This window comes from Hydra vulgaris, chromosome 09 (assembly GCF_038396675.1).
Source record: "Hydra vulgaris chromosome 09, alternate assembly HydraT2T_AEP".
In the NCBI taxonomy this organism is placed as follows: Eukaryota; Metazoa; Cnidaria; class Hydrozoa; order Anthoathecata; family Hydridae; genus Hydra; species Hydra vulgaris.
Genome location: NC_088928.1, coordinates 43,047,394 through 43,075,000, shown reverse-complemented (window position 1 = coordinate 43,075,000; position 27,607 = coordinate 43,047,394). Strand labels below are relative to the sequence as shown.

The following is a 27,607-nucleotide window of genomic DNA, read 5'->3' as shown; positions in this document are numbered from 1 at the left end:
TATATTTAGTTTCTCCGCGCAGCGGCCTTGCTCGGCAAGGTTCGTGTTTCGGAGTTGAGAGAGGGTTGCACCACGAATAACAACTAAAAAAATTAAATAAATAAAAAACACAAAAAAAAAAAATGAGTAGCCTCCTCGACTGTAGTGGCCCCCCTCGGGCCTTAGGGATGTGAATAATCTAAAGAAAGAAAAGATATATACACATACATACATACATACATACATACATACATACATACATACATACATACATACATACATACATACATGCATACATACATACATACATACGTACATACATAAATACATGCATACATACATGCATACATGCATACATGCATACATACATACATACATACATACATACATACATACATACATACATACATACATACATACATACATACATACATACATACATGCATGCATACATACATACATTCATACATACATACATACATACATACATATAAATATATATATATATATATATATATATATATATATATATATATATATATATATATATATATATATATCGGCCTATAACAAAATGCATTAATTTAATTGAGGAAATGAATTAAATTTATTGTTTTTTTTTTAAATCACCAAAACACAAATTAAAAGACAAGAATGTTTTTAAAAACACACTGAATGATTTTTTTTTTTTTTTACTCTAAAACATGCACAGAGTGTTGCTATATGACTATCTTATAGCCTACTCCAACAAGGAAGTGTCACTACATCGACTGAGGGTTTGGTTGGGGCATCCAGTCTCTCAGGCAGTCTATCTATGTATTTTGGAGTTTAGTATGAAAACACATACTATACTCCAAAACTCTTTTTTTTAACTATTTAAAAATAACTTAAGGCAAAAAAAGATATTTGAAAAAATCAGTTTATTATACCATAGCATGGTTTTAAAGTTGTAAGGGTTGTATAAACATTTTTTGACGCTTATTTACAGTCCTGTTGTGTAGTGTTAAAAATCGTACCGTATATCCATAATTAAAAACTTTGATGTTATATTTCATTTTTGTAACATAGTATACGTGATTGTTAATAATTATTTATACTTCTTTTCTTACATCATTGATTGTTTTGTTATATTTGTTGTTTTAAAGCATTGGATTTTTTGTTATGATCATCACTGTTACGATTGTCACAACAACAAAAAACATAAAAATGTTTGTAAAACTTGAAACTCAGCTTATAATAACATCAATATGTGCTAAATACACACACCAAATGATTTTTTTACCATGCCATTCACTGCACTAAGTCTGACAAAGTTGTTTTGTTCAGAAGTGGTAAAAAGTAAGTTTTACAACCGTCACACTTCCTAGAGTCAATTTTTGAAAAAAGTTGAAGGCTTTAATGCTTTAACTTTTACATACTAAATTATATAATAGTATTTTGCATTTCTGGAAAGTTTCAAGTCATTTCCATTATCGGTTTTTTTTAATAACTTAAAGAGTGTCAAATGTTACAACTGCGGAAATCACGGAATTGCCCATATATATGATATATATACATCTACTATAGCGTGTTTAGATTAGCTAGTTTTGCTAATCTAAACACGCTATAGTAGATATATATAAACGCTATAGTAGATATATATAAACATATATCTACTATAGCGTATACTCAGAAATAAAAGAAAAAGAGCAAGAATATGAAAGAAAAGATTGCTTTCCCATGTCGAACCCTCAGTCAATGAAGTGGCACTCTTTTGCAGCAGCATGCTATGAGATAGTCAATGTATGTACTGAAGCCCCTTGTATTTTTAGGGTCTCCCTAGTTTTACTTTCAAGTTTTTTATTTTCTACCTGTAATGTTCTTGTTTTTACCTAAATAAAATCTTTTTTGCAAAAAGTTTTATGAAATGCTAATGCAGATTGATAAAGTTTCTTTTTGCTAGTCGTCGATGTTGTTGCATCCACATATTTACCTGTATTTATTTCACCTATGCAAACTTTGGAACAGTTGCATTTAGTTATATAGATTCTAGGCTGGCTGTTATTAGGTAGTTTTGGTTTATTTTTTGATGTTAATAAAGATCTTAAATTTAGATTTGATTTGAATACTGCTCTGCATCCTGCTTTTTGTCATATTTTTTGAAGTTTTGATAAAAGTTCTGGTACCTGTGGTAAAGACAGAAAAATTTTATTTTACCTTCTTTGATGAAATTGTTTTTTACTTCTCAATTGCTTTTCATTATTTTCAATAAACATGTTAATAAACTTATTTCGCGAATAATTGATGTTAATAGTTATAGTTTTATTTAAACTATAATAGTCAAAATTATTTTAATGTTTTAAAAGCCGATGATGCTGGTATCTATAACCCAGTGAAAATTTCTGAAATAATAAAATTATTAGTATCAAAAGAAACTGTATTTCTTGATGTTTTTAAAATATATATGTATATATGATAATAATGATGATTTTGATGGTGATGGTGACGATGTTGGTAAGGATGATGATGATCACTGGCGCTGATTTCATTAAAGTTCATAACTACTGTATTTTTCAATCTCTTACTTAGATTTCTGAGTAAGAGATTTCTCGATCTCTTACTTAGAAACATGAACCTTGACGAACAAGACCGCTGTGCAGAGAAACTAATTGAGCGCGGTACTACCAGGGACATGGCAAAAATTGAACTTGGAACCTCTCGCTTATGAAGCAAGCTCTCTACCAATACACCACTACCGCATTTTGTATCGACATTGTTGCTAAGTTATTTCTGTGGCATTGTAGACCATAGATAGTTATCAATTAATTTTGTTTTTAAAAATTATTGTTCACAATGAGCAAATGGTAATTCATTTCTATTTATAGTTTTTAGCTTTTTTTTATTGACCAGAAAACTGAAAGCTTGATTTAATGCATTATACGATTCCTTTTGTTCTTGGAATGAATCTCTTGCTATAATAATTAGTTTATTAAAGATTGTTAAAGTTCATTTTTAGCAGTTTGAGTTAAATGGTTACACTCATCATCAAATTTAGAAATGAGCTTATGCATAACAATATCATTGCAGCATTCAATTGGTTCAGTTTCTTTGTATTTCAAATGTTGTGTGGCAAAGTGGAAGAACAACGATCTAACATCCTGAAAGACTGGATCAGGCAGAAAACCAAAAGTTAAGACTGCTAGGAACATCAATTGTCTGAAAGATCTCTTGAACAACTGGTCTTTAACTTCAACGACAATTTTGGACAGAAAATTGTAAAGAAATTCAAGTGTGACCATTCCTTCAATGTAAAAAAAGTAAAAGTCAAAACAAACGTTTGTTATTTAAAGAAAAAACAGATTCCTGATAATTAGAAAAAATAACTGTGTTTTAAAATAACTGTGTTTTAATTAAAGTAATTATAAATGATTATTTTATGTAGATTCTTTATTATGAAAAATTACATATTCATACAGTTCAATACTAGTTTAGAATATTTATAAAATAATTCCACTGAATAATGCATAAATTCTAGTCTGGATGTTAAGCAATTTAATTGTGATAACAAAAAACTGATAAACAGTAATAGCAGTTGTGACTTAAGTGTGGAAGAATTTAGAAACGAGTTCAAATTCAGAAACCATTGCCACTGATGATGAGTATTTAACATTAAAACAAAAATTATGAGTGTTACTCAGATAGTTCAAAAAATATAAAATAGGAGCGCAAAACAATTTTGAAAAATAAATTATTATGTGGAATACCATATCCCCTTGTAGAATCTCTCAACCATTTATTGCTCCTGCATGACTGGCAATTAAATTGCCAAACAGTATATGAAATCATAGCATCATCAAAAGATTGCAGAGGCTAACCCAGACTTGTTTTAGTACCGTGTGGAGTGGTATGGACACCCAATAAAAAGCACCCAAAAATTTTTTTTTTGCTTTTTCATTAGTAATAAGAAAAAAAAGTTTCAGCTTTAAATGAAGTAGTAATTAACTAATTTTCTGTTTATTTTAGCGAGTTCCTTTTTACTTCAGGACAATAAAATGAATTAAAAAATAAATATGTGGCATATCTTGTTGAACATTTATATAAATGTTTAGTAACTTTGTAACAACATTTAATAAATGTTGTTACCAAGATCAAGTTAAAAACTTGGTATGAAAATCAAGTTAAAGACGATGGATTGTATAAAAAATTTATTTTTTTGAAAGATAGAACAATTTTAAAATATCAATTAGTTAAGTTTTGTTTGTTTTACTTTAGGAAAACAAAAAAACAAAGCGAAAACTTTTTTAAAAAGTTTTGTTTCTTAGTAAATATGTTTGTTTAACACTTTTTCTATTCAAATATTTATTGTTTATATAATTAATTATATTGTATATAGACAACAACTATTCGAATACAAGACATAAGCGTAATTACTGTTATGTTAGTTTTGCAAATACTACGCAATTTTAAATCAACTCCTTATCTTTAGAAAAAATAAACAAGGTAAACACAAGCAAAGTGATATTTAAAAATCATTTTTGCAGCATTTTAACTAGGAGAAAATGAAGATCAACTGCATAAAAGAAGTTGACGTTGTTTAAGAAAAGTTGATAAAAATCCTGTACAACATATGTGCAAATATGTTAGTATAATATATTAATTTAATATTAGAAAATTTTTGAATTAATATTAGAAGAGATAAAATCACAAAGTTTCATAGGTCAAAAATCCAGCAAATTGATAACATCTATTTCAAATTTGTTTCATAAATGTTTATAGTTTAAATCAGAAAAAAGAATTAGCACACTGTTTCAAGACTTTGGTCATTTCATATGCCATAATTTAAAATATGATGATGTACAAAGACCTAGTTTGTCTGTACATGACAAACTCTCCTTTGATAGAGCATCAAAGTTGCAGCAACATTGCCTGAGCTTTTAAAAGTTGAATAGTTTTCTTGTATAGGATGTAACTATTTATGAAGGCAATATGCAGCAAATAAATTTTTATGGCAAGCAATTTCGTAAATGATAATACCATTTCATACTTTTTTGTTAATTCCTAACCCTTCACATTTGATTATGTTTATCAACTTAAGCCATAACAAAGTTGTACCCCATGATACACCTTTGATTTTGTTTTACTGCATGAGGAGATCTTTCAACTGTAGATGTGATTTCATGTTTTATGTTGATTGCTGAGCATGTAAATATCTTTTTTTATTTTTTTTATTTTAATCATAAAAGTCAAAGGAAAGTAGTCAAAACTAAAAGCAGACATTTTTGTTTGTTTGGATACTTGGTATTCTTGTAGTCTTTATGTGGTAAAGACTACAAAAATATGAGTTATCCATCCAAATAGTATAACCTTTACTCAGTAGTGACAGCATTATGTATATCTCAAAGCTTGCATGTTCTTCTGGTAAACAATAGTATTACTCAGATTTTTTTTTCAGTAAAAATTCTGAATACATGTATCCAGAATATTCACATAGGTCAAATAGTTTTATTTAAAAACCGGCTTTTTTAAATAGAAGATATTGTTTAAATATTAGTTCACCTTTCCACAGTAACAACAAATTGTCTACTCCAATGCTTTGTTTAGGGGTGTAAACACTTATAGTTCTTTAAAAAGTTTCTCTCTAAATGGTCCCAACTTGTCTTAATTTTCCAACCTATCTTGATTTCAATCATTATGGTTCAGTAATCAAGATCAATCTTAAAAACATTTTTATTTTAACTAGTTTTTGTGGATTCTAAAAATAAATACAGGAGTTTCTAGGGTTATTTATACTGTTGAGCAAATGGCTGGTTTGATGTTATAAATCCTTGGTAGCAAATATTTGGAAATAGATGCAATTCATCTAGAACCAATTGTCTCACCAATAAATCCAGGTTACCATAGAAATAGTTGGTAACCTAATGTTGGTAATTTACCATTTGCAGGCTTCCATATACATTTTTTTAAAGTCTGGATAAGTCATTCGATTACTCTCTTATTTTTTCTCTGCTTTGAGACCATTCCAAGGATTTTCCTCTTCCATTTTTTTTCTCGCTTTTTTAACATTCTTATTGTCTACGATAGCACAATTCTTATCAGTATTTTTAATGAATTCAACATTGGTATCATCTTTAATAAAGTTAGGAATATTTATTCCAATCACTTGAGATAGGAGATATCTCCTTGGAATCTTCACTCCTTCAATTTTCTTCACTTTCATCATTTTCATCACAAGCTAAACTGTTGAAGTAATTAATCACTTCTTGCAAATAGTAAATTTTTTATCTATAAAATATTTTAGAAGATATAAGATAAGATGTATAAGCTTTTATAAACCTGCAACACTATTCTGTACTTTCCCAACAAAGTAACTTATTGTTTGATATTTTTGGTTAGCCAAAAATATCAAACAACCATTTTTTTTATAAAAAGTCAGAGAATATTATAATTAATATACTAATTTAATTACTAATTATAATTAATATACTAATTCGAAAACAGACAATAAAAGTTAGTAAAACTAATATTATAAGAAAGTGAACGTAGTACTGCTAGAATATTCTTGCATGGTATAATTTGTTTTTTTCAATGTTTGAAATAATTGTTAAACTTTATATTATGATTAATGGGTTAATTAAACAGTGCTGTTTTATTTTCTTTAACAATTTGACTCTAAAATATCTGTTATATAAAGGTAATTGTTTGAAGCAATGTCATTTATTTCAAAATGAAGCAAATCAAGCTGCAGGTGACTTGTTGAGAGATGTAAGTTTTATATAAAATGATTTAAGATTAAAGTCCTCTTTTTTTTCTTTTTTTTTTTAAAAAAAAAACACCTTTCTATTTAGGTTCATTTTTGCTCTGTTTTAATTGACTCTGTTGGAAAGTATGGAAAAGAAAAGATTGAAGAAAAAATAAACACTGAAGAGAAGATTGGTGAAAAGTGTTATTCAGTTGGTGGCTGGAAGTAATTGATTGATTTCTTATGATTTTTTTTTCAAGAATCGATGAAATATAAAAATTATAAGCACTATTTCTAGATACAAATGCAATCAGGATGGAACTGTCTTAATGAGAAAAAATCCAGAACAACCAGGTTATTTATGGTACAACAATATAAATTTAAATTATAAAGCACTCTAATTTTAAGTTATCTTTTCTTTCAAAATTATTGTTTGCTATTTTTTTAAGTGTGATGGCATGTAGTATTATTAATGTAAAGCCACAAATAGTTTGGGATGCTATACGTAATCCACTTTTTCGTAAAGTTTATGATGACACAGTTGAGGTAGTTGATTGAAAATAAATTATGATCTTAATAATGTTTAACTAGTTACTTGCTATAAATTATTTATTATATTTATAAAAATATAATTCTTGAATGTTTGGTGTTTTTAAATGTTTCGCTTAAATATTTTATTAATGTTTAACTAGTTACTTGCTATAAATTATTATTATTTTATTTAAAAAAATGTTATACTTGAATATTAAAAATATTAGGTATTATTATATATTGTTTTAATTTTTTTTAAATTTCAATTCACCTCCCCAAGGCTGAGAAGGCTGCTATAGTCATGGAGGCTACTTTAATTGTGGTTACAACCCTATTTCAACTCTTTAACTCCAAAACACAAATCTTGACAAACAAGACTGCTGCAGGGAGAAACAAATTGAGCACGGTACTGCCAGGGACGTGGTCGGGGATTAAACTTGGAACTTCATGCTTATGAGGCGAGTGTTGTACCACTACAGCACTACCACATATATTTGAATATTATTCAACTAAATACAACATTTAAATATATACAACATTATTTAACTATATATACAGACAATACAGGCATAAATTCAATGGTAAATTGCACACTAGTTCTATAAAACATGATATCTAGCAAAATAGTAATTTTGATTAGGAAAAGTTTTGCAGCTCTAAGTTTTTTGATAAAAAAAAAACTTCATCCAACCTGTTTTTTGCATGACGTTCTTTGTATTGTTTAATCTACTTTCAAAATTCTTTTGGCTTTCGCAAATCTGTTATTTTCAATCTCAGTTGATAATAGAGTTATCATTGAAATTAATTTTTTCTTAAAATAAAAAATAAATTACAAAAATTAGCACAAAAATAGTTGAGAATTAAGTTACAACAAACTAATATTAATTCTGTAACAAAGCAAAAACAAAATGATAAAAATGAAAGATTCAAGTTTTGAAACTAATGCTATATGTTTGAATGCATGTTAGTAAGATATATTATAGTGTAGGACACTACAAAAATACTACCTGCACCAGCTGTTTGAATACATTGTATTAGCACAACCAAGTTAGACTAGTTGAGTTGATTTTTTTTTTCATTTTATGAAATGTTGTTAAATCAACATTTATTACTTATGTTATTTAATAAATGTTGTTAAATCAACATTTATTATCTTATTTTTACACTGGTTGGTCAAAAAGCAAAAAGAAATATTTATTTTTAACTTTTCTTTAAATTGGCTTTAGCAAATGTTTCAATGGTTACAAAGCTTGTTGTCTTGTTGTTATCTATATTTTAGAAAGTATTTTTTAGTGATGAAACTTATTCTCTTTTTTCGAGTTATCTTTTAAATATTTTTTTAAATATATAGTATTTGGGAATATAGTTAATTGACAAATACATAAATAACAAATGCTGTATTGCTTCTTATATAAAAAGAAAAGAAACATTAGATTTGTTAAAATTGCTACAATTGACTATAATAACAAATGTTAGAAAGGGTTGCAAAATTAACATAATAACATATAACATAAAAAAAAGAATAAATATGTTTTTGTTTTTTTAAATCAAGTTAAGTATATTTGCTGGACTAATGTATATTTCATATTATTAATCAACTATTTTTATAAAATCCTGTAAGACAAACAGAATTCAATCTTCTATATGTTAAGCTTGAAAACTGCTGTGCTACTTCTGGAGTGACTTTTTCAAACAATACTTGGTTCTTTCAATTAAGTTTGAACATTGTTGATCTCTGATTCTGATTCTAACCAGCTTATTTTTAATGACAATTCATGTATATTTTTGGACCTTTTGATCTTTGTTTTGATGTTAAAAAAATGAACATTTTGTCCCAAAAAAAAAAAGTTGAAGCCAGCTCATTAAGTTTGGTAGTATTAAAAAAATTATAATATATTTTTTAGAATATACATGTTGTTGAACATTGTAGTGATCGTCTTAAAATAAGTAAGAATATTTTATTATGTTATTTCAGTTTTTTATGATTGACTCAAACAGTTTTTTGCAACATTGACAAAAATTTAAAATTATAGTACTTAAATATTGTTTTTAAGTTTATCTCTGCCAAAAGATAAAGTCACTCTTCTATTCTCAAACTCAACTTGATTGTTGTTGTGCTTATGCAGAACGAGTTGAAAGTAATCAATATGTGTTGACATATGTCTCTGTAAACCATTCTAATTGTCCTGTCGTTAAAAATGTTCATCGTTTAAATGTAAGTATTTTTTTTGTGCTAATAATATGCAAAGTTTAGTTATATATATATATATATATATATATATATATATATATATATATATATATATATATATATATATATATATATATATATATATATATATATATATACAGCCGTGGCTATAAGTTTAAATCCATTTTTGAAAATATACGACAAAGATTGATTTTAGAATAAAATAAGCGTGCTTTTCAATGTTTTATGAACAGTTTAATATTATTTTAATATTTTGTTGCACCTCCTTTGGCCTTTATCTCTATGCAATTCTTTGCTTCTTATTTCCAACTAATTTTTCGCAATCTGCCTGTGTCATTTTTGTCCATTCAAGAGCAATAACTTCTATCAAATATTTTATCAAGGTCAGGAGACTGTGCCGGACATTCTAAAGTTTGGACTTTACTTTTTACTAACCATTTCTTTGAATAATGTTCAGTATGGCATGATGCATTGTCTCGCTGAAATAATATTTAAGATTTATCTTCATTTGGAATTATTTTGTTGACAGATGTGTCATAACACACTTCTAACACTTCAATATATTTTTCTGAATTTAGGTGTTCTTTGCACAAAAGTACTTCCCCTGGTCCTTCTGCAGACATACAACACCATATCATAACACTACCTCCATCAAATTTAACAGTAGACACTCAACAAGCTGGTAAAAATGTGTCACCAGGTCTCCTCACATATGTTACGCCAGGAGTTCCAAAAAAAATAATTTAAATCATCAAGTTTATTATTTATTATTTATAAATACCACTTATTTATTTTTTATATAAATTTAGTTATAAGGACCTATTATTTCTAAAGAACATAGTTAGTTTTTACTTACCTCAAAGTTGAATTCATCAGAATAGATTACCTTACTCCATTCTGCAGATGTACAATCTTTGTGACATATCACCAATTCTAGTTTTTTTTTCTTTTTTTTTCCTGAGAGCCAAGGTTTTTTTTTTTTTTGTCTTGTAGCCTTTCAATCCACATTCTGTCAATCTGCTTCTAACAGTTCATGCAGAAACTCTCAAAATTTTGTGCCGTTTTAAAGTTAGTTGCACTGCATCACAGGAACATTTCAATATTTTTGCAATGTTTTGCTTACTCTATATTTGCGAATGCAAAAAAATGATCTGCCTTCGTATTCTTTCACTAAGTTCACATTGTTTTTCCATTTGCTCAATTAAAAATATTCCATTTGCTCAATTAAAAATATTTAAATACTGAAAAAATCACTATTTAAATTTTTAAACTGTTTTAATAGATCTGCACTGAGCAAGGTATAATTATAGAATCAAAGTAAAATTCACATTTTTATCACAAAATTGGGAATAATGAGAATCCCAGCAATAAAATATAACTCAAGGAATTCCCAAATTCTTACTTAAAACCAATATAATAATGAAGCCTAAATATTATATATTTAAAGTCTATTATTATATATAATATTAAAGTTTTTTTATCGATTTTTTTATGTGGATTTAAACTTATGGCCATGGCTGCATATATATCCTACCCTTAGTCATCTTTAGTTAAAATTAAATATTTAAATTTTTGTTAAATACCTAAGAAGGTGATAAAAAAACTCAAAAAAACTCAGGTATACCAACTATTAATAATGTAATTACAAAATACAATAAAGTACAGGGTGGATGCTCAAAATCCGGACTTTTTTGACACAAAATAAAAATTACAATAAAAGTATTAGTTTCAAAGCTATATTTCTGAAATTTTAAACAGTAATGTACACATATAAGAGCTTTCATTTCACTCAATCCAGCTGCCTTTAGCTTCAATGACTTGCTCGATACGCTACCTGAACCTGGAGCAGGCGTGCTCCACCTCATCGGCCAACATATTGGCAGTTGCAGTAGTATTTGCTCGCTTTAGAGATTCAACAGTGTTGTGACTTGATTTATTGGTCTCACGTTCCAAAGTGCCCCAGACATAATAGTCCAATGGATTGAGATCTGGTGATATTTGGAGGTCAAAAGTGCTTCGACCAGAACATAGGGAGATTCTCTTCAAGCCAACCCTGTACCAAATTGGAGGTATGAGCAGGAGCTGAGCCTTGCTGAAACACATATGGCCTACCATTGGAACACTTGTCCATCCAAGGTTTCACCACCTTAATCAGAAGGTCCAAGTAGACTTCTTTGTTGAGATTTTGGCCCTTCAGGAAGAAGTGTGGAGGCATGACATGGCCTTTGCTGGAAACAGACATAAAGACATGGACAGAGGCTGGAAATTTTGTCTGACCAATCACTGGGACATCTCCTGGGTCTTGAGCCAACCATCTGCCATTTCTTCTGTTCACTTTGGCATCCACAGTAAAAATTTTCTCATCGCTGAAAAAACGAAGTTTACCGGCAGCTTCATGTTTTATTGATGCTAAAAGAACGGAACACTTAGCCACTCTCTTCTCCTTCATTGAAGCAGACAGCATCTGCCTGACTTTCAGGACATAGGACTTGTATCTAAGGTCATCACAGATCACTCTTTTCATGGTGTAATGAGACACATTCATATCTTTGTTCAGTTTCCTGATGGAGGTGCTGGGGTTTTTGTTGATTAACTTCTGTACTCTGCTGATGAAGGCCTTATTCCTGATTGGTTTTTGCAGTATTTTCTTTTCGTTCTACAGACTCTGCACCATCGTTAAACCTCTTTGCAATATCATAAACTGTGCTTTTTGGGAAGCCAAACCATTTTATAATCTCTGGGACAGAGTTCCCGGCGCGGAGGGACTCAACCACTGCAACTCTACGGTCATATTCCTTTGACATGATGTGCTAAATTTGCAATTTTAATTTTTTTTCCCGAGAGTACAATGTTTGTTTTGATTAATGTTTGAATTTTGCAACAGCATTTTAAAAACAAAAAAATGCCGGCAAATTTAAAATTGTCCGGATTTCGAGCATCCACCCTGTATATGAAAAATTTTAAAAAAAGTCTTTCTAAAGAAAAATAGGAAGTAATAAAAAATAGATAAAAACCAAAGTTTTTGTGTTTTTTAAAGTTAAATTATATATATATATATATATATATATATATATATATATATATATATATATATATATATATATATATATATATATATATATATATATATATATATAACATTTTAAATTTAATGGAAGTTGTAGTTTAAGTATTAGAAGTTGAAAATAAAAAAAATAATAAAATTTTTAAATATGACAAGCTGGATTTATTAATATGTTTAATATACTTAAGGTTGGTCCAAGTGGTTGGGTTGTAAAACTTCTAGTTAACGAAATTGGTGAAGAATCTTCAATAGTATGGTACTTAGTAAATGTTAGTTATTTTTTATTTTTTTATAACAATTATAAATTTTGTGTGTTGTGCAACTTCTGTGTGGTACATCTTTTAAAAAATGTTTTTAATAGCTTTTTTCATTGTTTAGGGGAAAAACATAAACATACTATGGGTATTTATCTAAATAACCCAGAGGTTATTTAGATGGATACCCATTTTTTTCTATATATATTTATTATACTATCCCATCAACTACTAAGACATACTACCCATTGACTACTTTTTCCTAGAGCAAATCCATAAGGCGATGATTTATTATTGTCCTTCAAGATGGTCTGGATCCACCAAATTAAAAAAACCTTCAAAATTGCCCCTCTTTCCTTACTAAATGATCTGAATCTACAATAAAAAAACCCTAAAATTTGCCTGTCTCCCCTTACCAGAGTCTGGACTTGCCTCTGTTTTATTATACATTTAATACATTTTAGGTACAGACATTATTTACAGAATTCATTCACTTTTTTTCTCCTGATTAAACAGTACTGTATCACTAATATTAAAATATAGATGGCAATAAGTTGAACAATAATTTCTGCTAAGAAGTTATGTTGGTTGTAAAGGCTAGCTTGTGTAAACGTTGCCTTTCTTTTATGCATTATAGGATATCTGCAGCTTTCCATTCTTGGTCACCGCAGACTTTATAAGTATGCGGTGGCTGATGTTTATTTTGTGCCTCAGTTATACCATTCTGGAAGGCTGAGAATGAATCAAGTAGACATAAGTCAAAGTTTACAAAAACACTTTGTATTTCAAGTTGTGGTATGACAGCAACTGTATTTCTAATCTTCCGGGATTGCATTTGGATGTGTTTAGGTTTTAGACAAGTGTTTTTGTACATATGTGGGAAAGTAATGAGAACGTTGTGATCATTAGCTTCTCTAGAGTTCATTCACGATAAGAGGTCATTTGTTTTGAAATCTTGATCTGATAAAGATCAAGATTCCAAAACTGGAGATAAAGATAGGCCTGGTGGTTTGAGAGTTTTAGGAGCATAACACCTAGGGGCGATTGTTAGAACAATGTCATGGCAAGACAATTTATTACTCGAGTTTATCATGGTTTATTTTATAAAGTGGTGTTTTTTTGCATTTTGGCTCGACATTACAATGGATTGTTAACACTTGGCTATTGGATCTTTAAGGGAGTATGATAGTTTTGAGATAGAGCTTTTCTGATGAGTTGGTTACCATTTTGGTATATTCAGGCAGCCATTAAGATTATCTATGTGAGTGGATGTCAAGGCTTTCATGTTTGTAAAAAGTTTCATTAGGATGCCAGGTTTTGCTCACACCAGGCTTAGGGGATAATAATAGTATTTGTTGGGATTGGCTATTATCATAACTCCGTCTGTCTTTTTTTTTTTTATGATTGGCAATTGCATTGTCATCATTAGGCTAATTTTCTAAAAGTTTTGGCTAGAGGATTTAAATTTATATTACTAGGGATTTGTAAAACTTTAACTGAATTAAGAGAATATGTTGTTGCCTGATGATATGTAGGCGGCAGATGAAGGCTCAGTGTTAATCTGTTTGTTGCATTTTGTTTCGAGAGGTTCATTACATGGATAAAACTGAGTTTGAGGCATAGACGTATCGCTTTTCGCTTCTGGAAAGAATGATGTTGATGCAACATATGACTTGAGTACATTTTTGATTGACATTTCAAAACGACTTAACTATGTTTTCGGCTTTCTTAAATTGATCGTTAGGCTTCTTCAATTTACCTCTTAGATCAATAAAATCTGATCGTTGAGCCGCAGTTCTCTTTCCACGGCTAAAAACATCTTTGAATAAAGCAGTTTTTGAATAAACATCTTTGAATAAAGCAGTTTTTTAGTACAATATCTTGGTCTGATTTGTTTTCGAGGGTAATCTTGATAAGGTTCGAAACGGACAGTTTCAAACCTTATCAAGATAATTTTGTTATTCTTAGATAGCGGGACTCGTTTGACATAGTTGACCTTGATAGATTTCAAATTACAAGCTTTAAAAAACTTCGAGACGTTTGATCTATCATCATCATTTGATGGTTTGGTTATGCCGACAATGATAATATTGGACGTGTTTTTCTGTCATCAATATCTGTTGTGTCAAGATTAATTAGGCGTTGAAACTCGTGTGCAGATTTTTGCGAGCTTGATTTAATAGCTTTAGAATAAAACTTTATTTTTTAACTAGAGCAGCGCTACATTCTAATGACTTTTATGCTTTTAATAAATATACTCTTGTAATAAGAGACGAACCAGGCACAGTTTTTGGCTAGTTTTCCCCTTGAAGAATTTCCATAACTTTAATAGTTTTCTGTTGAGAGAGCTAACACCCTTAACAGTCGGTTATCTCTAGTACTTTTAATATATGTATGTATATATATATATATATATATATATATATATATATATATATATATATATATATATATATATATATATATATATATATATATATATATATATATTAACCTTCTTATTACACAGGGACTAAAACGTTTCAGCATGTTTGTTTTTTCCCGTCAAGTTTTTCGTTAGTTATTGTAGGTATATTTATTGTACACACTAAAAAAAAAGTAGAAATTTTTACCTAAGGATAAGATATGCGATATACCCTTAGTAAAGTAAAATTTTTTACTTTTTAGGGTATGACAAATTATTGTTTTTAATATAACTTTCTTAAATAATAACTTAAAAGGTAGAAAATTATACCTTAGCGAGGGTATATCACGTATCCTACCCTAAGGTAGGGTATTTCTACCTTTTTTTTTATTGTGCAGTTATTATTTTTTAGGTTCAATGTGGTGAAGCAGTAACTCAGCACGTTTTAAACAATCTTTATCAAAAGATCCCTTTAAGCATAACAGCTCTTCGCAATTACTTGGTTCATTGATTGGGAAATGTGTTAATATAAATGTTATAGCAACGGCGTTACTATAACCATTAATGTTGTATATTACAACCTTATTAAATTTTTTAATTTTTACCTTAGAACATACTAATTAGAATTAACTAACACTAAATTTTATTTCACTGAACCATACTTTCTAAATGTTTGAAACATGGTACCATTATTTTTATTGAAATATTTATTCTCAAAATATGTTTTATACTTTAAGATATTTATTGACTTTAATTTTATGTTAATTTTTTTGGGTATAATTATTTATTTCTTATTCGAGATTTATAAAGTTTTATACGACTAATAGAAATAATTTAATAATAGTTTTTGTATGTAAATAAAAAATTTAGTTTTTTAGTTGTTTTTTTTTAATTACTTTAATAGGTTTTTATTATTTTTTTTATGCTTCTATTATCTTTGCGTTCATTTCGTTCTATCTATAGAGCTTACTAAAATATCTGTTAAAACACTAGCAAGTTTTTTTTTTTTTTTTTTTTGCGGTTGCTTACTTTTTTTTATACCAGCTCCAGTAAATGTAAGATTGTGCGTATTGGAATGAAAAAATCAAGACACGTATGAGATGTCTGATATCAATTCAGGCATATTTTTAATAAAAAAGAAATTGATAGAATAATTTGAGCAAAAAAAAAATCCTAATTGACCATTGTTTAATGATATCGAATGTATTGAAACAGCCTATTATGGCATCGAGGTTCAACGCTGGTTCCGGTCAGATCAATAACATCGGTACTGAAGTAAGACGTGAACTTCCTTGTTAAATGCTCCTCCCTGGTGCTTTGTGAAAAGACTGTTCCTGAACCACCTTAATGTCTAAAAAAATATAATAAAATGACGGTTGGAATAGCAAATAAAAAACTTGGTATAATAAAATAGTTTAAAACATCTCGATGTGAATTGGATGAGTTTATAAATTTTTGTAGTTATTTCATACTTTATTCATTTCAGGTTTGCCTTTATTTAGCATATGGTGCTTCAGTCTGAAATCAATATGAAAAAAGAATGTAAAATTGATTGAACAAGTACACCTGCAAGCAACTTGGATTAAAAATCGATGAAGCTTAGAATGTGACAAAAAACTCGCGCTTTGAATTAATTACATTAGAAGAGAGGCGTCATTCCGACGTCAAGATTCAATTTTTTAAATTTAACAAGGGTAAGAAAAAACTGATTGACACAATCCTGTAAAATGAAAAAAGTGCCCGGGTATAATATCTCAAAAAGCATATAATCCAAATATGTTGCAAAAAAGCGCTTTAAGCACTCAAGAATTAACTTCATTACAAAACAAACAATTAAATCAAGGTTCAAGCTACCTTGGGAAACAGTTAATGTATCTATTGTTTTTAAAACTTATTAGATAAATCCATGGCTGTTAAAGCCTTACAAGTAAGTTATGTTGCGGAATATATGTTTATTTTTGTTTTGTGTTGTTATTGTTTATTAAATAATTGTATAATGACAGGATTGATGGTCGAGAAAGTAGTTGTTAATTCATTTTTTATTTACAAATTTATTTAGAGCCACAATGTCTTGCACATTTGACTTTGTTGTTCCACCAAAATAGCTGGATGTTGCTGTTAGTTTATAGGTAAAGGTTCTAATAGGGTGCGTCGATGTATAAAGTTTATTAGGATTCGAAAAATTTTTAACTATGAATTAATAAACAAAAAGTTTGTTTTCGAAAAAATCGACAAAAATTTTTGTCTCACTTAAATATAATAATTATTTATATTTTCTCTTTATCACACTGCAATAAATTACATGTAAAATAAATTATAATTAAAAAAGTAACCAATTGAATTAAAATCAGGCAAAACGACACAACTCTCGCAGTTGTTAGCATAAAATGCCAATTCGAAATAAACATTTTTTAACGCTCTATCAACTCAATCTTTTTAATATTCCTAATTTTATGTATAAATGTAAAACTAACTTCTTCCCAGTTTCCTATCATAATTTATCTACATTAAAAATTTTTTTTATTTATATAATAAATATCTTTGTTCTTATAAAAAAAAATTGCCAAAGAAACGTTTACGTTAAATAAAGGGACATATAATACCTTTATAAATAACATTAAAAAAACTGTTACTTTCAACTTTTTAAAAAATTCTTGAGTTGGTATTGCATAATAAAGAATAAAAATTTGTGTGTTATAAAATTTGAGTGCTTAAAAGATCTGCAACTCATATGAGGTGAGTTGCAGATCTTTTAAGTGTGTTTTGATGTTAAGTGATGCAAAAGGTCCCCTAATAAAGCAGTTTTTATATCTTACTAAATAAAATATATAATAAAAAGAATTGTACTGGTGATTATGTAGTCTTAATATTGTAAGGTCTTGATGAATTATTAGGAGCAGAGATAGTTAAGAGAATTATTCAGGAGGCACATAAAAAAAGAGTTATTAAGAATGTCTAATAGTATGCTCAAATTAGATCTGAGATTTCTTTAAAAAAATGACAGCAAAATATTGATAACAAAAAAAAAAAGTTAGGGGGAAGGTTTTTTATACTAACTATTGTTGAAATAAGAAATTTATTTCACAATTTGTCATCTAAGCAACTTAATGATTTAGATGGTATTGTGTGTAAAAAAAGTTGTTAGCAGAAAGCTGTGTCATGAATAGTACAACACTGACATATCCAAGCAGTGCCGTGGTTACTGAGTCCGAACTTACCCCCCTCCCCTTCCAAACTCGTCATTAGGGCCCCAAAATCTTAAAAAAATTTTCTATATATATATATGGGAAGATAGTACAGAAATTGTTAAAAAAATATTTTCTGAAAAACTCCAAATTAATAAAGAAATTATAATCGAAAGAGCACACAGATCAGGACCAATAAAGTCAGGAAAAGAGCGATCAATTGTTTTAAAACTTTTAAATTTCAACGATAAAAAGTTAATTCTGCTAAACTCAAAAAAATTACGCGGAACAGGTGTGTTTGTTAACGAAGACCTTGCAAAGGAAACAATGTTAAGCGTAAAAAACTCTGGGATGAAGTAATTAAATTGAGAAAAGAAGGTAAATACGCAATTCTCAAGTTCGATTCTATTTTTTGTAGAAATCATAAAAAATAATTTTTTTTTAAATTTTTTTTACATACAGTGTTAAGAAAGTTCTTCTAATTTACAACGCAATCAAAATGTCTGTAACAAATAATTTTAAATCGTTTAGTTGTAATTTTTCAGAAATGAGACACTTCGCATCTGATGAAAAATTTGATCCAGATATTAATTATTTCAATGACATTATTACGGATTGTTTTTATTACTATCCTAACAAAGTAGAAGAATTTTTTTAAAATATACAAAAAACAACAATTTTGATCAACTAAGAATTCTTCATATAAATATTAGAAGCCTAAACCGCAATTTTGAAAATCTTCTCAATTTGTTACAAGAAACCAACAATTTTTTTAATATAATTTGTTTAACCGAAAGCTGGATAATTGAAAAAGATTTAAATACTACTTTCAAATTTTAATCTTCCTTTCTTTGATTTAATTTCTCAAGAGAGACTTATCAATAAACGCGGTGGAGGAGTTCTTATTTATGTAAAGAAAAATATTGCGCATTTCATTAGGAATGATTTAGGTGTTTCTGACGGCGACAAAGAAATTTTAACTATTGAAATTCTAAACAATCAATCACAAAACATTTTACTGAGCTGTTGCTATAGGCCCCCAAATGGTGTGGCCGAGAACATGAGCATTTATTTTGAAGAAAACCTATACAAAATAGGCATGCTTAATATGAATGGATAATTGCATTCACTCGGATAAGTTATCTAAAGAGTTACTATTTGATGAGTTCGAAAAAGTCTTTAAAACACTAAAAAAAAATAAAGCAGTTGGACCGGACGAAATCAATGGTAACATAATTTTAGATTGCTTTGAGCAATTAAAATATATTCTTTTTAAAGTCTTTAAATCATCAATCGAACAAGGAGTCTTTCCTGATTAATTGAAAATTGCTAAAGTTATTCCACTATTTAAAGGTGGTGACAAATCTGACATTAGTAGTTACCGGCCTATCTCTATCTTATCTATATTTTCAAAAATACTAGAAAGAATCATGTTCTAGATATTTTAGTTATTATTTATCAGAGTATTTAATTATTTTAGTCTAAATAATTTATTATACAACAATCAGTTTGGCTTTAAGAAGAATAACTCAACCGAGCATGCAATTATTCAGTTGGTACGTGAGATTTCCAATTCTTTTGAAAAATCTCAATTTACATTAGGAATTTTTATCGATCTTTCAAAAGCATTTGATACTGTGGATCATGATATTTTGCTTTATAAACTTAATTATTATGGAATAAATGAAAGAAGTTAGTAAATGGTTTCAAAGTTATTTATCCAACAGAAAACAATTTGTTTCTTGTAATGAACTTAATCATACACAGTTTTTAAATGTTTCCTGTGGTGTTCCGCAAGGTTCCATCTTAGGCCCTCTTTTGTTTTTAATATATATCAACGACTTGCATAAAGCATCAAATCTTCTAAGTATTATGTTTGCTGATGACATAAACTTATTTCTCTCTAACAGTGACATCTACCTACTATTCTCCGTTATGAACAAAGAACTTCAAAACATATCTAAATGGTTTAAAAGTAACAAATGTAAACAAAACAAAATGGATTTTTTTCCACCCGCTCTTTAAAAAACGTTCTCTACCCCAAAATTTACCAAAAATTTTTATTGACCATAATGAAATAAAAAGAGATTCTGTAACTAAATACCTGGGGGTTTTCATTGACGAGAACATCACATGGAAACATCATATTAACTATGTCTGCTCGAAAGTTTCAAAAAGTATTGGAATTATATATAAGGCGCGTATTCATTTAGATAAAAATAATTTAACTAAACTTTATTATTCTTTTATTCATAGTTATATAAGTTATGGAATTATTGCCTGGGGTAGTACTGATCAAAGCAAGTTATAATGTCTCCATCGCCGTCAGAAACATGCGATCCGTGTAATTAATTTTGCGGATCGGTTCGCAAATTCCTCAATATTTTTCAATCAAATGAAAATCCTCGATATTTATAAACTAAACGTATATAAAAATTTATCTTTTGTTTATATGTGGAAGTATGATTTATCTACTTTAATTTTTAAAGACTTTTTTATTTTGAAACCTTTAAGCAAGTTTAACATGAGGAATAATAACTATTTAAATAAACCACTCTGTCAAACAAAATTCAATCAATTCTGTATCACTTATCGTGCAGCTCATCTCTGGAACAAAATTATTTTGCCTAACTTCGGCTTACCCCTAACTTATTCTGTTTTTAAAATTAAATTAAAAGATCTTATTCTCTCTATTGAAAATATCTTAGAGAACTTTTAATTTGTCTTATTATATATAATAATTTTGAAATGTATGTTCAATTTTTGTTTTATACATTTTATATATTTTGTTGCCAATTTGTTTCTATTTATCTAAGTGCTATTTTAATATTTTTATGTTAATTTTTTACGTTCTCTTATTGTAAAAAGGCGTTTTTATAATACTTTACGTACTCTGTTTTGTAAAAGGTTTCTGACGATAAGATCATTTGATCTTCTTTTAGAAGCCTTGTTTGTATTTGAAAAAAAAAAAATGTAATTTATATATATTACGTCAAATGTAAACAAAAACTTACGGAAATATAATATATATATATATATATGTGTGTGTGTTTATATATATATATATATATATATATATATATATATATATATATATATATATATATATATATATATATATATATATATATATACATATATATATATGTATATATATATTACGGATGATGCGTTATCGGATAAAATTAAAACGTCAATAGCTTATTTACAAATGAAGAAAAAGCTATTATTATATTTTTTTAAGTAAAGTATTTATCTTTTAATAAAAGTAAATTATTTTTTAAATAAAAACACCACCATCTGCAATTGATCTCAATTTTGTTCTGACGCCTTTCATTAGCGACTGTAAAAAGTTTATATCGATTTCTTGTAGTTTTAATTTAACTCGGTCAATCAAAACTTGCTTTGTTGAAGCTTGCCAATCTCCCTCGTAAACCTTTTGTGCCAAATATCCCCACAAGTTTTCAATCGGTCGTGCCTGAGGCACATTTGGGGGATCGGATTCTTTATCAACGTAATAGACATATTGGTCCTTTTAATTTAGAGAAACTTTAGAATAATGAGAAGTTGCTAAATCTGATCAAAATAAATAGTTAAAGTCTCCATGATACATGTGAATGAATGGAAGCAGTCGTTTTTTTTAAACATTCTTTAATACAGATTGATGAATTAATTGCTACAGTGTGAAACATAAGTGTGAAACAATGGCTCGAACATACCACGGTCAGGTATGACAACCCACATACTATTTTTGGAAATTTCTCTTTTCCTAAAAAGTGAACACTTTCTGGGCTTGTTTTTTTGTTGTTTGTGCAGTATCCAGAATTTCCAGGCATGTTGTCCCCTGCAAAACAAAAGTACTTTTCGTCATCGATGACCAGATGCGATTTTGTGTTATAGATTTAGTTAACTAGTTTCCTGCTTCTTTCTTTGCCTTTAAATGTTGTTCTATAGTGTATTTTGAGGTCTTTTCATGTTTTCTATATTTAATATTCATTTCTCTAACTGACAATCAATTGTTGATTGATTTACACCGAATTTAAAACCTATTTTTCTCTGACTTGCCATTTTTCGAATGTTGACAAGTCTTGTTAATTTGGTTTTTTTTCTCTAGTCCAGGATGTTAAACAACCTGGGTGCGTTCTATCAGAAATGGATTGAACAGTTTCAAGTCTTTTTAGGTTTTCATATATTGTACTTCGAGCAAATCCTTCCTTTTCAAAATAATTTACGTTTCCTTTTTTTTTTTTTTACATTAGGCTTGTTTACAAAAACATTTTTAGTCGCTTTCGAAAAGATTCTCGTTCAGCTGCATTTAACTTCATTTGAAATAATTGTGTTTCAAATGATAAAGTTTATATTTTATGCCTACGCATAAAACATAAACAAAAAATTATGCAAAAACAAATTATTATGCTTGAATAATTAAACTCAGATTTGATAACTTCCGCATCACTTGTTATATATATATATATATATATATATATATATATATATATATATATATATATATATATATATATATATATATATATATATATATATATATATATATATATATATACATATAATATTTATATACATATAAATTTTCAGCTGAAAACAAATATCTCAACAAATTATATTTAAAGTTCAGAGTTTGCTGTTAAGTATCAGATCGAAATTAGAACAATTATTAGAACCATTGAATAGCGAGAAAGCGAAAAAGCAGTCGCCATAGCTACCCAGTAAATATTAGGTAGTCGGACCGACAACGGACCGTTGTCAGCACTTATGCCGTGCCGAACTCGGCCGCCTGCTGTGTTACCGCGTTAGCTTGCACATCGTATTTACATCGGACCGTTAGCAGCAAGCTTCAAGCGGTTCAACAGCGGACCGATGGCGGCAAAACCCTAAATTTTCAACAGCGGTCCGTTTTCGACAAGCCAATCTTGGAGCGACATCGTTTCGATAAGTCCTAACCTTCAATTTTGAGGCATGAACCTTACTAATATTATTTTTGTACATTTCTTTGAATTTAGACACTTATCTTTAGCAAAATTGTTTATTATTTTTATTACATGACCTCATCCAAACAATACATAGATGATACATTTTAAACTTTTTCGAATTTATTAAATCACATTATTAGTTTAAACACTTATGGTAAATCAATTAGCTTACGCTTTGGCGTTTTAACCTAATACTCGGTTAACAAATATGAATAAAGAACAACCTAAAATAATAATAGAAATTAATTCAAGAATGAGATTTAAAAGTACAATTACAATATTATACTATAAAAAATTAGATATTTTAATGTTTATTGTAAAGAAAATCTTTTGAACTGAATAAAATTTTTTGATTACACTTAATGTAGACAGCATACACTTGATACACTTAATGTAGACATTAAGTGTATCAAGTATCTTTAGTCTTATCCGAAGATAAGGAGTTGATTTAAAGGCATTTCTTTAAATGCATGAATTTACCGTTAGACGTAACCATGTTACTTTAGTTACGATAAGAAAACTATATTACTTAAGAATTTAACCACGCTATTTATAAATAATTATTAAAAATGCTTTAAAGTATTTTAAACATTTATTAACTATATTTTAGTAAATTTACTAAACTGTAGTAATATATATAATATTGAATCAATCTCATTATGGTTATGCATGTTGCTTAGTGCTGTTTTCCATTCAAAATACGTTTAAAGATGGAGACTACACAACTAATAAGATCTAATTTTTCAACTATTTTTAAAAGTTGTCTTTTGTATCACCTCTTCAAAATAATGGCAATGATATATTATTCTTATGCGGATCAGTAGACGATTGAAAAAGAGAACAAGAGAATCAATCCATACAAGTACAAGCCATTCTCTCAACAGTTACAAGCCACTCTCTCTACAAGTACATGTCATTCTCTCTACAGTTACAAACCATTCTCTCTTCAAGTATAAACATAGAAATGTTTAAAGTTTGCTCCATGCCTGGAAGTTAGCTCAAACACCAAAAAATCCAGGATCAGTCACTGATATTTATAAATAAAAATGAAAAAATGAAACATCTTTCAAACAATAGAATTTTTTTTGATTTTTAGGAGAATATTACAGTATCTCAAAAAATTATCCGACCAAACATTTTTTTAAATATTTTTCCTAAAAAAAGTGTTGTATCTTTGTGAATTTAGATTTTTTTGATAAACTCAAGATTAATAATATTAAAAGAACATGTTTTTGAATAGGTTTTATTTATTTCAATGTAAAATATGAATCACAAAGTTTTCAGTCTTAAAATAAAGGAACTTAGGTCGTTTTTTTATTGTCAAAAAAATATTCGACCAAACACATTATTTGTTTCACAATAAATTATTATATAAAAAAAACAATTATTTTAATACTTTGTTGGACCTCCCTTTGCTTGGGTTACAGCTTCTAGACGTCTAGGCATTGATTCAACTAAATATTTTATTTCTTCTGGTTGAATCTTTTCCCAAGCTTCTTTAATTGCCACTTTGAGGTTATCTTTTTTGGAAAATGACCAACCTCCAATTTTTCGGCCTAAAATTTCCCACAAATGTTTAATGGGATTAAGGTCCGGTGATTGTGCGGGCCATTCTAAGACCTCGACATTGTTTTCAGCAAACCACTCCTTGGTTTTAGTGGCACTATGCTTGGGATCGTTATCTTGCTGAAATGCAAAATCAGATCCTAGCCGAAGTTTTCGAGCAGACGACTTCAAATTTTGCTTTAACATGTTTCTGTATTGCTCCTGATCCATTATACTATCAATAAATTGGAGTTTTCCGACACCCTTCCAAGCCATTGAACCCCATACCATCACGTTACCACCACCATACTTGACAGTTCCACTCACGCAGCTTAATTTGTAGGCTTCTCTAGCTTTTCTCCAAACTTTTTGGGCTCCATCAGACGACTTTAAGTTGAATTTCGATTCATCGCTCCACAGAATCTTTTTCCAGAAACTTAACGGCATCTTTTTGAAATTCTGAGCAAACTCCAATCTTCTTTTCATGTGTTTCTTACTCAAATATGGTTTATTATGCACAAGTCGTCCTTGAAATCCCTGGTCTTGGATACGATTTCTGATTGTCTGATGGGATAATTTGATTCCATAATTCTCTTCAGCTTGCTCAGCCAGTTTTTGAGCAGAAATGAAGCGATTTTTCTTGACTTGTATAATTAAGTTTCTATCAAAACTCTTAGAAGTCTTTTTTTTGCGACCCTGCCCTTCTTTTGTGGCTGTTGTTTCGATCAAATTATACTTCTTCATTATGTCGGATACTGTATTATGAGGAATTCCAGTCTCTTGCTGCACCTGATGATAGGTTTTACCCTGATTGACTAGATTGACAGCTAAATTTCTCTGAGAAACAGTCCAGTGACGTTTACTTCCAACCATTTTACTTAAAAAAACATGAAACCTTTTTTTTGTACGAAACTTTTTTTTTTACTACAAAAAAGCAGTTTTTTGTTATGCAATTTCATCAATTGTATAAAAATTTGCTAAAATATTTCAACAAATTTTACATAAAATTAATTAAACTTACTTAAATATTGCTTGGTCGGATAATTTTTTTACAAGCTTATTTGATACTAAGTTTCTTTTAGGACAAATAATAAACCAAATGAAGCATGAATCAAAAAATATGAACACTAAATAACATACTATAACCAATAGAATTAAAGTGACAGTAAAAAGTAAATATTGCTATTAATTGTTTTTAGTATAATTTAGAGCGTAAACATTTTTTTTGGGAAAAACTTGGTGGTCGGATAATTTTTTGAGACACTGTATATCTGCATAAGTGTCATCGTTATTGATGTCATTGTTATTGATGAAGCCTTAGAATGGTCCTTAGTAGCTTCAGCTGGCCAGATCTGGTCATTTTGACGATTGATTATTGCATATATCTCTTGATCTTCAATTAAACAACTGATTTCAACAGAAAGACTATCTTGGCTGTGACGCACAAAACTCGTAAAGCCTAAAAAAAAAAGTTTTAAATTTTATACTATAACTGTAATATAACAGTATCACCCATTATTTGACATTAAAAAAAGTAAAACAGGAATGCTATCTGATTACTACACGAATTGGCGAAAGGTCTACTTGACTAGGCTGTTTTTATTTTATATTGTTATAACAAAATATTTATACAGGAAATATATCATAAATAAATATACACTTCATTATGTAAAGAACTTTTTTAAAAAACAAAAAAAATATAAAGGCAACTAGTATTTTCAGAAACTAATTATATACATGGTTTTCAAATTTTTTAACATGTTACCCATTTAACTAAAAAAAATACAAATATAACGTTTAAAAATTTGTTTTCAAATTCAAGGATTTTAATACTAAAATCATGCTTTCAGCAAAAATTTTTGTTTTTGCAACAAAAATTTTTTTTTTCTAAAATATTGCTCATTGAAGACTCAATTTCTAATGTCGATGGCAAGCGTCGTCCACTCGAAAAAACTGTAGTTGTACGAGACCTTGGTGTTATGGTCTCCAATGACCTTAAGGTCAGACCACAAGTCGAGTTAGCCACAAGTAGACTCAAAAAAACATTTCGTAGTCGCAGTTTTTATTCACGACGCACACTGTATCTTATTCGTTCTCACCTAGAATTTGCTGTGCAAGCCTGGTCACCGCATTTAAAGTTCAACATTGCCATCCTCAAGCAAGTTCAATATCGAGTAACAAAAACAATATTATTTATTAAACATTTCTCCTATGAGAATTGACATCAAAAATCTTGGTCTAATAACACTTGAAGAACGCCGTAAAAGAAAAGTCCTAAAATTGATTTTAAATTTAAATTTAAAATCAAGCATCAATTCAAACTTATCAGTTTTTTCGTCCTGCAAAAATTTTTAAACAGTAAAGCCAAGTATGTTTTGAGTGGGCATAACCATAAACTAGGACGCCGCTTAGTAAGAAATTGTGAGGAAAGACATAACTCTTTTAAAAAAGAGTTGTTGTACCATGAAATGCGTTTTCCCAAGCAGCAGTGAACGCTCCATCAATCAGTTCATCCAAACACAGCATAACAAAGTAACTTTTAGAGACACAATTGCTGCTTTGTCTGTAGCGTTTGTGTTTTCATTATCGTCAACATAGAGGGTCCTGGTGTAGCACCTTTTCATCAAACTATAAATAGATTTATTGTTTTTGTTTTTATGATAATCGAATGAAAGGAAAAAAAAAATTGCCGGGTGAACGATAAGGTGGGATGAAATTTATTTT

At 28.7% G+C, this 27,607-nt stretch overlaps 2 protein-coding genes across 11 annotated transcripts in view; one reads left to right on the top strand and one right to left on the bottom strand.

The window, feature by feature from the left end:
* Positions 1-16,039, top strand: part of LOC100202335 (kinesin-like protein KIF16B) — a 108,880-nt gene extending 92,841 nt beyond the window's left edge. For all 10 annotated transcript variants that reach the window (XM_065805797.1, XM_065805800.1, XM_065805803.1 and 7 more), the window contains exons 26-33: positions 6,650-6,720; positions 6,804-6,922; positions 6,996-7,061; positions 7,147-7,243; positions 9,133-9,175; positions 9,283-9,443; positions 12,693-12,773; positions 15,575-16,039. In XM_065805797.1, the coding sequence (XP_065661869.1) occupies positions 6,650-6,720; positions 6,804-6,922; positions 6,996-7,061; positions 7,147-7,243; positions 9,133-9,175; positions 9,283-9,443; positions 12,693-12,773; positions 15,575-15,673 (737 nt within the window). In that variant the 3' untranslated portion in view covers positions 15,674-16,039. The remainder of the gene's footprint in view (positions 1-6,649; positions 6,721-6,803; positions 6,923-6,995; positions 7,062-7,146; positions 7,244-9,132; positions 9,176-9,282; positions 9,444-12,692; positions 12,774-15,574) is intronic.
* An 8,688-nt stretch (positions 16,040-24,727) lies between these two features.
* Positions 24,728-25,756, bottom strand: LOC124811305 (transposable element Tc1 transposase-like). Its single transcript, XM_065806810.1, has one exon. It carries the CDS (start codon positions 25,754-25,756, stop codon positions 24,728-24,730), a length of 1,029 nt encoding a protein of 342 aa, XP_065662882.1.
* Between the last annotated feature and the right edge of the window lie 1,851 nt (positions 25,757-27,607).

Coding starts and splice junctions, on each gene's coding strand:
- LOC124811305 (XM_065806810.1), bottom strand. CDS start 25,756: ATGGTTGGAAGTAAACGTCACTGGACTGTTTCTCAGAGAAATTTAGCT.